This window comes from Orcinus orca, chromosome 1 (assembly GCF_937001465.1).
Source record: "Orcinus orca chromosome 1, mOrcOrc1.1, whole genome shotgun sequence".
NCBI classification, from domain to species: domain Eukaryota; kingdom Metazoa; phylum Chordata; class Mammalia; order Artiodactyla; family Delphinidae; genus Orcinus; species Orcinus orca.
Window position 1 is genome coordinate 31132179 of NC_064559.1, and position 10056 is coordinate 31142234.

At 58.1% G+C, this 10056-nt stretch overlaps 1 protein-coding gene across 1 annotated transcript; it reads left to right on the forward strand.

Moving 5' to 3' along the window:
* Positions 1–2248: 2248 nt before the first annotated feature.
* Positions 2249–5416, forward strand: GPR25 (G protein-coupled receptor 25). The gene has a single exon (XM_004285419.4). It carries the CDS (start codon positions 2330–2332, stop codon positions 3449–3451), a length of 1122 nt encoding a protein of 373 aa, XP_004285467.1. The 5' UTR covers positions 2249–2329; the 3' UTR covers positions 3452–5416.
* The last annotated feature ends 4640 nt before the right edge of the window (positions 5417–10056 follow it).

The window sequence follows — 10056 nt, forward strand, 5'->3', positions numbered from 1 at the left end:
AGAGGGGCCACAGCTAGGGTGACCTCATGTCCCAGTTTGCGCAGAACGGGCCAGGTTGATCGTGATAATGCTTCTTTCACTCTCAGAAGTGCCTGCTGTGGGTCAAGAATTATTCCATCAGGGCTTCCCTGGTGGCGCAGTGGTTCAGAGTCCGCCTGCCGATGCAGGGGACGCGGGTTCGTGCCCCGGTCCGGGAAGATCCCACATGCCGCGGAGCGGCTGGGCCCGTGAGCCATGGCCGCTGAGCCTGCGCATCCGGAGCCTGTGCTCCGCAGCGGGAGAGGCCACAACGGTGAGAGGCCCGCGTACCGCAAAAACAAAAAACAAAAACCAACAAAAAAAGAATTATTCCATCACCCCACCTCAAATCAACATGAAACGGAATGCACACACAAGCCGCCCCGTGGCCCCGACCTCAGTGGATGGGCAGTGCCCCTGGCGTTCCCCACTGGCCGTCCAGGCCCAGCCGACTCCTCTGCGCCGAGGTCCTCGGTGCCGCAATTCTCTTGAACAGATCCTCTCCTTTCTGTCCCCTCGTCCAGTTCCCTATGTCCGACCCTGCCTCTCCCCAACACAAACAATGACAACAGCCCACGGTGGGGTCCCCCGGCTGGAGCTTCTCCCCATCCAGTCCACAGTTCTGCACTGACCTGTGCAAAGCAGATGGGGGGACTGCCCTCCTCAACATGTCCGGGGGCTCCTACTGGTGACATCCAAGTCCCCTGTTGCCTCTGCTGCATCCCCTCCTAACACCCTCCTCCCACCTGGGCTCTGCTGCTCGAAGAATTCACCTTTCAGCTCCTTTCTGGAACTGACCTCAGGTGCCGGGAAAGGTTTCTGACTCTTCCCATCAGAGGCAGCTGCTCCCTCCCGTCTGAGCTCCAGGGGGACTTTGCTAACATTCACTCCAGGCCATCTGACCTCTAGCACGCTGGCCACTGCATGTCCTGTGCATGAATCTGTCTCCCTTGCCTCCTATTCAGACACCCTCCAAGGTCAAGAACGGCATCTCTGTGACGCCCAAACAGGGCCTTGCGCACAGAGGAGCTCGCTGTAACGGGACGGTACGCTATAAAACGGATAGATAATCCACCTCAAATTTTTAACGCCAGATGGCCCAACAGTTCATTCATTCCTGGTGACGATGGGGCGGGGGCTCTGGGGGGACACGCACACTGTCACATCAGTTGCTACACAGCAGCTCATGGGAGGAAGTCTGCTAAGAAGAGTTGGGACCTAACTGGAGTCGTCCAGCATCCCCGCGCACCCTTCCCCGTTCCCTCCCTGGCCCCACCGCCTCCTTCAAGGCCAGGCTTCACGCCCACCCTTCTCCGTGTATCCTTCCCCACCTCTCTCAGTGCACGAGGGATCTCGCCCGCCTTCTAAGATCCTGACTCCTGATTTAGGACGACTAATCTGCCGAGTCAGGTGCCGTCTCGTGTCATCTTTCGTACTGAACTTACATCTGTGTCTGGCTTAACAGGTAGGTTTTGCCGATGCAGGAAGGTGGGGAAGAGCTGGGATTTGGATTCCAGGCTCTGCTCCTTTCATCTGGACAGTCTGACCCTCCCTCTTCAGGGCCAAACCCTCCCTTGTGGCTCCCTGGGAACCTGAGTTGGTCAGAAAAGCCACCCTTTGGGCTAAGGCACGCGGCCCAGCATCTCAGGGAGCTAACACCATTTGAGGGCCTGGTGGCCAGTCCCTGATAGTAGGTAGGCCCCCCAAGGGCAGGCTCCCCGCAACATGCCCGCTGTGCACAGATGGCAGAACCCCTCTTTCCTAGAAGGCAGGGGAACCGCGGCGGGAGGCTCCTCCCCAGATAAAATACTCACCCCTGGCCCTGTCTCCTCCCAGAGACAGACAGCAGCGGGGAGCGGGGGAAGCGGGGATGAGGACCGCCTGGGGCTCTGGGCGCCTCTTCAACCGGCCACCAGACCCCTGAGATGGTTGCCGAGCGACTTACGGAGAGGGACAGGCTAGGCTCCCAAGGGAGGCAGGGCCGTGTCCCAGCCCTGGGGACTTTTCCTCCTAGGACCCAGCTGGGAAGCCCCGCCGCCCCCGCCTCCGCCTCCGCCTCCGCCCCCGCCCCAAATCGTCGGCCACTGTCTCCGCCCCAGGAGCCTGCCCCTCCCCCTCCCCTCCCCCTCCCCTCCCCCTTCCCCTCCCCTCTTCCTCCCCCCTCCCCGCCCCCTCCCCCCTCCTCCCCCACCCCTTCCTGCCCACCCAGTCGCCTCGGCCCCGGGTGGGTGACAGGAAGGGAGGTGCTGGGCACCGGCCGTGAAAAGCCACCTTCCCTCTCGACGCCGCGTCCGCCCGGGTCTCGCCAGCCATGCGCCCCACCGAGCCCTGGAGCCCCAGCCCGGGGACGGCGTCCTGGGACTACTCAGGGTCGGGCGCCCCGGAGGAGCTGGAGCTGGAGGAGGAGCTGTGCGCGGCCCGGGACCTGCCCTACGGCTACGCCTACATCCCCGCGCTCTACCTGGCGGCCTTCGCCGTGGGCCTGCCGGGCAACGCCTTCGTGCTGTGGCTGCTGGTCGGGCGGCGCGGCCCGCGGCGGCTCGTGGACACCTTCGTGCAGCACCTGGCGGCCGCCGACCTGGGCTTCGTGCTCACGCTGCCGCTGTGGGCCGCGGCGGCGGCGCGGGGTGGCCTCTGGCCCTTCGGCGAGGGCCTGTGCAAACTCAGCAGCTTCGCCATGGCCGGCACGCGCTGCGCGGGCGCCCTGCTGCTCGCCGGCCTCAGCGTGGACCGCTACCTGGCCGTGGGCCGCCCGCTGGCCGCGCGCGCCCGCCGCACCCGTCGCTGCGCGCTGGCCGCGTGCGGGGCCGTGTGGGCCACGGCGCTGGCGGCCGGCCTGCCCTCGCTGGCCTTCCGCCGCCTGCGGCCGCTCCCCGGGGGCCACGGCAGCCAGTGCGCCGAGGAGCCGTCCGACGCCTTCCAGGGCCTGAGCCTGCTGTCGCTGCTGCTGACCCTGGCGCTGCCCCTGGCCGTCACCGTCGTCTGCTACTGCCTCGTGTCGCGCCGCCTGCGCGGGCCGGCGCACCTGAGCCGCGCCCGGAACCGCTCGCTGCGCATCATCTTCGCCGTCGAGGGCGCCTTCGTGGGCTCCTGGCTGCCCTTCTGCGCGCTGCGCGCCGTCTTCCACCTGGCGAGCCTGCGCGCGCTGCCGCTGCCCTGCCGCCTGCTGCTGGCGCTGCGCTGGGGCCTCTCCGTCGCCACCTGCCTGGCCTTCGTCAACAGCTGCGCCAACCCGCTCATCTACCTGGTGCTCGACCGCTCGTTCCGCGCGCAGCTGCGGCGGCGCGGGGCCTGCTGGCGCTCGGCGCGCTCGGCGCGCGCGGCGCGCGGGGGCAGCTCGGCGTCCTCGCTCTCCCAGGACTACGGCTCTCCGTTCCGGAGCCCGGCCCGCCGAGCCCAGACGACGAACGCCTCCTCGGCCGTGGGCCCATAGCTGGCCAGCCCGGAGGAGCGCGCGACAGCGGCGCGCGGAGAGGGGCGGGAGGCATAGCGAGGTGGGCCGCCCCCAACCCCCTACCTGCCTTCCCCGGACCTGCCTTCCCGAGCGCGGAGAGCGGCTCCGCCGGCACCGCCTAGACCCCGCGGGTCTGGTTCACCAGCTTTCCCAAAACCTCAGCGTTTCGAACTCCCCCCACGCCAGGCGGCTGAGACCAGGTCTTCTCCCGCTCGGCCCCGCGGGCACCTGGGCTCTTTGTCTCCAGCCCAAGAAAGGTCCCGCAAGATGGAGCCCACAGCAGCCCGGACACCGCAGGGTCCGCCGAGTAGGGGAAAGGGAAGTGGGCCTCCCTTCTCTGCCCCGTGGATAGCAACACTGGCCAGAGCCCCCCAAAAGCCACTCTTGTCTTGGGCTCTGTTACATTTGGTCCCTACAATCGCCATTGCCGTCTGAGAAATACCTCCTCCAAGCCAGACCCTCTGGCCCCTCACTTTCCAAAAGATCCTACAGACTATGAAACCGACAGCCCTTTATACTCAGCGGTCTTGGGGCAGAGTTTGCTGAATCATTAGTCACCATCAGTTCAGATCTTCATTTTCAAAGCTTGCCAAAGCGTGGGAACCAGTCCTGCTATCGGCTCACCCAGCCATTCCTCCTGAGTTTCCCCAGAAGCCCGGGCCTGCCCCAGTTCCGTATCTTCTCCCCTCTCCCAACAAGCGGCAGGACTCACCCTGGAAGTTATCCTGGACCTTCCCTCTGGACAGAGGGTTCCGGCATCTCTCATCAGGTGTTTGGATTCTCTCTCCCCCAGCCCGGACACCAGGCCCTTCAGTGTGAGTTCCCCTTTCTCAATAAACACTCTCGCTGCCCTCGCCCGACAACTGTGTCGGTCTTTACTTGAGCAGAGGCGGATGGAACACTGGGTCACACAAAACTCAACCCAGGAGTTGAGGTTGACCTCAAAGTGATCGGAATTTGGGGTGAAGGTCAGGGACCGAGAGAGCTGATCCCACCGTGGGCACAGCAGTCCCACGGGAGGGCGGCATAGCTTTTAATTCTCATTATTTTAAAGGATGCTTCACATTTTGAAGGTTTCAAAGAGAGAAGAGAAAAAAAAAATAAAAGATTTAAGGTCATCTGGCAGCCAGGTGCCACTTCAAAGAGGAAATGTGTCATTGTGATTCTCAGATCAGCACAGGGCTTTTTCTCCTACCCCTTTTGAGACCATCCAGTACAAATGTTGAGGGTGTCCATTTTCTGACTCTGTGACATCGTTTGAGGTTTCTGGAGGGGTTGAAATTTCAGTGTTTCTACTTTTAAGAGGATTTGGCCTGAAGAAGTGTCGGTCGCTGCGGAAAGGAGCTCAGAATTTCTCTCTGAGGGCCCCCCTCTCCGCCAGACCCCCGGGCAGGCGTGGAGTCCAGTCTTTGGGGCTGATGGGTTAGAGCAGTTCAAACCCGCCTGTCAGCGGCCCTGGGAGGTCAAGCTGGGAAGAAGCACACCTGGGTGCGTCCTCCCCACGCACCCGAGGGAGGCAGGCCTTGCAGCCTGTGGGGTCGCCGGGCCGGCAGGACCGAGTCCAGACACTTTAACCTCGGTACATCGGGGCTGCCCCCATCCTCACCTCATCGCCCTCCGAGGCAAGAGGTGACCGTTTCATATGATGGGACCTCAACTTACAGCAGAAGGGCTTTACTGGGCTGTTCGGATGGAGCCCCTACCTGGACCCCTGTCACCTTGCTTCTCCCGACTTGCTGATGAACTGAGTTCCCTGAAGACAGACAGACAGACAGAAAACGTCTCCATCTCCCCCCAGCACAGCAGTTATCAAAGCTCAGCATTTCCCTCCCGCTGCTGGGAGATTGGAAAATGCTGATAAGTGAAAAGAAAAAAGGGGTAACAGAGTTGCTTGTGTTAAATAAACACCCACACACTTCAAGGCTGGAGGATATAAAATAATTGTTAGCCTTGGTGTTGTCGAAGCAAAACATTAGGAACCACAGGGTCCTTTGGGTAAAAACCACCTTCTGTGCTTTTCCCTCTCTAGCTCCAGTTAAGCGCCATAGGCGTCTCTCTTCTCAACTAGTGGGAAGCCGTCCCGTTTCTCTCTGTTTGTGTTGTCTCTCCCTTGAGAATGCGAGCTCCATAAGCCAAGGGAGTATGTCTGTTTGGTTTGAGGCTGTGTCCCCAGTGTCTGGTGGGGAAGGGGACACGCATGAACCCCCCGTGGAGGGAACGGTCATCGGGACCCCGTCGTCATCCGAAATGATAAGAAATAACGCGAAGCGTAAAAGCGGGGTTGTTGCATGGTATTACGATCTAGGCACACAGGAAAGGGCTGTAGGGGTGAGGGAGTGGTAGCCCCTTCCCCTCCATGTCTCTGTCATGAAATTTTCTGCAAGCTTCTTTTAAGGTCAGCGAACAAAGAGCAGTCGCAGTGCCCCGGTGCTGGAGCTGAAGACAGAGCCGGTCCTGACCTGGCTCAGTCCCGGCGGGGGCCTTCCTTGGGCATCTCTGCCAGCTCCCTCCAGCCTCTGGTTCTTCATCTGAAGGATGGAGATGGTTCTAGTTTACTCAGGCGCCTCACAGATCGAGGGAAATCACGTTCTTTTCTTTAAACTATTTTGTATTGGAGTATAGCCGATTAACGACCTTGTGATAGTTTCAGGTGCACATACATGAGAAATCACAGGAGCCCAACCCTCAGGATTAGCTGCGTCCAGGCCCGGCTGCCCTTGCCCCTCCCCTTCCGAGGGTGCCCCCTCCCCTTGCCCGAGGGTTTTTTTTTTTTTTTTTTTTTTTTTTTGCGGTACGAGGGCCTCTCACTGTTGTGGCCTCTCCTGTCGCGGAGCACAGGCTCCGGACGCGCAGGCTCAGCGGCCATGGCTCACGGGCCCAGCCGCTCCGCGGCATGTGGGATCTTCCCGGACCAGGGCACGAAGCCGCGTCCCCTGCATCGGCAGGCGGACTCTCAACCACTGCGCCACCAGGGAAGCCCTCTCTGGGTTTTTTAAAGGTCAACGTTTGGGCAAAGGCTGGGCACCTCGGCCTGTGTGACTCTGATTTGAACTTGTGACTAATTCTGGGCTTTCTTGGGCCCTTTCTCAGGGCACCGTGCTGTCACCCAGGCCCCTGGGTGAGTGATCTGGGGAGTTCATGGGAATGGCAGAGTGGGTGAAGCCACGCTTGGTGAGATGACTCAGCCCCACCGTCGCTCTGGACATGGTGAGGACATCTCGTTTGTCAGAGCCCATGGGGTCTAAATGCTTCTCTGCCTTGGCTGGGTGGCCGGCAGGAAGCTCCTCACCACCCCGCCCCCATCAAGACCCCCACTCAGTCCAGTGGGGCAAAGGATGGAAAGACCCGGGAGCCAAAGGGCAGGGATGCTGGGCTCGCGGGAGGGAAGGAGGAAGCGGGGAGGTGAATTGTCACCAGAGTGTCTCTGCGCGTGCCATTGCATCTCTCATGAGAGTGGGCGCTGTGTGCGACCCCTAAGTACGTCCATCGCAGGCCTGCAGAGCTGGAGGCCCGTTTTGCTCATTCCAAGTCGGGGACAGGGAGGGCCAGACCCGGAAACTCACCTGCTTAAGGTAACGGCGACCACTTGCATCTCTGCAGCACAGCACGCGTTTGTAAAAGGCACATAGACGTGCTTTCCTTGGCCCTCATGACCCTGGGGCAGGCAGGAATGATCCATTCATTTTATTGATGGTGGGGCTGGGCTTGGAAGCAGCCTGGTCGGGGTCGCAGACCAGCAACAGGGCAGCTTAAGCCTCTGTCTCTCCCTCCCGACTTCTCTGGACCCTGTCACCCCCTCCCGTGTGACACCCAGCTCACGCCCAGGGATGCCCAGGCCCAGGCTCTCTCTTACAAATTATTAAGTCCCCCCCCCCGCCCCGCCGATTGTTTAAGTAATGCAGGTTCTTTGTTTTTTTTAAAAAAGGAAATTACAGGAAAATATAAAGGAAAAATATGGAAAACATCCATTATTCCACCTTGAAGATACCTTCTTTTTCTGTGTATATAATAATAAACATGTACATTGTTTCCCAGCTAAATTGGGGTCTTCCCTGGCGGTCCAATGGTTAAGACTCTGCACTTCCACTGCAGGGGGCATGGGTTCAATCCCTGGTCAGGGAACTAAGATCCTGCCTGCCATGTGGCCAAAAATAAATGAGTAAGTAAATAAAGTAAATCAAATGAAAATAAATAAATAAACCAGTAAATTGGGGTCAATCTGTATGAGACCAAAAACTGAGTCTATTGTGTTTCCAAGTGTGTACCCAGTGCCTGGCACAAACTTGGCATTCAGTAACAGTTTGTTGAATATATGTTATGTACTTTATTTTGTGGCATGCTTCCTTCACTTGCAAAATGCTGTATTTTATCAGGTCGTTAAATATTATTCTAGGGCTTCCCTTGTGGCGCAGTGGTTGAGAGTCTGCCTGCCGCCTGCCGATGCAGGGGACACGGGTTCGTGCCCCGGTCCGGGAAGATCCCACATGCCGCTGAGCAGCTGGGCCCCATGAGCCATGGCCGCTGAGTCTGCACGTCCGGAGCCTGTGCTCCGCAACGGGAGAGGCCACAGCAGTGAGAGGCCCATGTACCACAAAAAAAAAAAAAATATATATATATATATATATATTATTCTAAACATCTTTTTAAGGTTACATTACATCATTATATGAAATGTAACCGCATTTATTTAACCAAGCCCCTAAACTTTTTTTCAAGTTTTCATTCTTATACGTAATTCTGTGATGAACATCCTTGGACAAAAATCTTTATATTCACTTCTGATTCTTTGTTCAGGACAAATTCCTAGAAGTGAAATTATTCATCAGAGATTATGAACATTTTAAGACTTCGGTACACTGTGCCAAAAATGTTGAAAAATTTACATTCTCTCTGGAGGTATGCGGGTGCCCGTTCACCACACCCTGAACAAACACCAGGCGTTATTATCGTAAAAAAAATTTGCCAATTTGGTATCTGCCCAAGTTTAAAAGAATACAATATTACCATCTTATTATGTTATTTCAAATACCTTTTTTATACAACATATGATTACAATATCACTCTGAAGTAGGTGTTAAAATAATGGCTAATATTTATTGAGCACATACTATATGAGAGGTGCTGACCTAAGGGTTTGTTTTTTTTTTTTTTTTTTTGCGGTACGCGGGCCTCTCACTGTTGTGGCCCCTCCCGCTGCGGAGCACAGGCTCCGGACGCGCAGGCTCAGCGGCCATGACTCACGGGCCCAGCCGCTCCGCGGCACGCGGGATCCTCCCGGACCGGGGCACGAACCCGCGTCCCCTGCATCGGCAGGCGGACTCTCAAGCACTGCGCCACCAGGGAAGCCCTGCCCTAGGGGTTTTATATCTACTATCTTGTTAATGCTCACAGCAACTTTATGGCCTGTATATCATTCTCCCTGTTCACCAGATGAAACAATCGAGCCTTGGAGAGCTCCTGCAACTTGCCTTAAAGACTTGTGTTATTACTCCCACTGTATAGACGGGAACTCAAACACCAAGTTGTGTTGACTTGCCGAGGTCACGCCCAGGGCAGGACTTAAGCCCGTATCCTGGTGCCCAGCTCAAGCCATCCTCCACCTCTTCTAGTTTGCTGGTGCCCCGCTTACCCTGTTTCTCACCGATTAGCCCTAAACCAAAGGGTGGCCTGGGGTGAAGGCCACCGGCACTGGCCCTGCTTCTGCTCTCAGAAGATCCGGGTGTGACGCTTAACCTCGTGTCAGCCTGACTGGGCCACCGGGCGCCTGGGTGCTCGGTCAGATATTATTCTGGGTGTTTGGGGATGAGATTAACATTTGAATCAGACACTGAGTGGAGCGGATGGCCCTCATCACAGGGGCGGCCTCATGCCTCCGCTCAAGGCCTGACTAGGGCACAGCGGCAGAGTCAGAGAGAACCCACCCTCCCCCGACCCGCTGAGCTGGGACATCAGGCTTCTCCTCCCTGCGGACCCAGACTGGCACTGGGACCCCTCACATCGGCTCTCCGGGGCCTCCAGCTTGCCTAGTGCAGATCTGGGACCTCTCAACCTCCATAACCACGGGGGCCAGTTTCTTTGTTTTGTTGTGTTTTTTTTGGGGGGGGGGTGGCCGTGATGAGCATGCGGGATCTTAGTTGCTTGACCAGGGGTCAAACCTGTGCCCCCTGCATTGGGAGCACGGAGTCTTAACCACCGGCCTGCCAGGGAAGGCTGGGCCAATTTCTTACAATAAACGTCTTTATATATATTCTGTTTCTCTGAAGAACCCAATCTAATACAACCAGGGTCCCCTCAGGAGATGGAGTTTGGGCATCCGATTAAGAGGGGGAAGGGGGCTCTTCCCAGGCGTGCTGGGCTCGGGGTCGGGATTGGGAGAGGCAGTGCTAAAGCCCCCCCCACCCCAGGGCTGCCTGGGTAACCCCACAGGCGGGTGGAAGGTGCTGGGCTTTGCCGGGGAGAAGCCTCAGGCACCGGCCCGCGAAGCAGCTGAAAGTGCAGCATCTGGGAGGCTGTGGTTTGCCCAGGAAGAGGCGCCAGACGAGGGGTGATTCATCTAGCTCGTCCTGCTCTGAAAACGACCGTCT

Bases quoted from the DNA above. Each gene is read 5' to 3' on its own strand.
- GPR25 (XM_004285419.4), top strand. From the start codon at position 2,330: ATGCGCCCCACCGAGCCCTGGAGCCCCAGCCCGGGGACGGCGTCCTGG.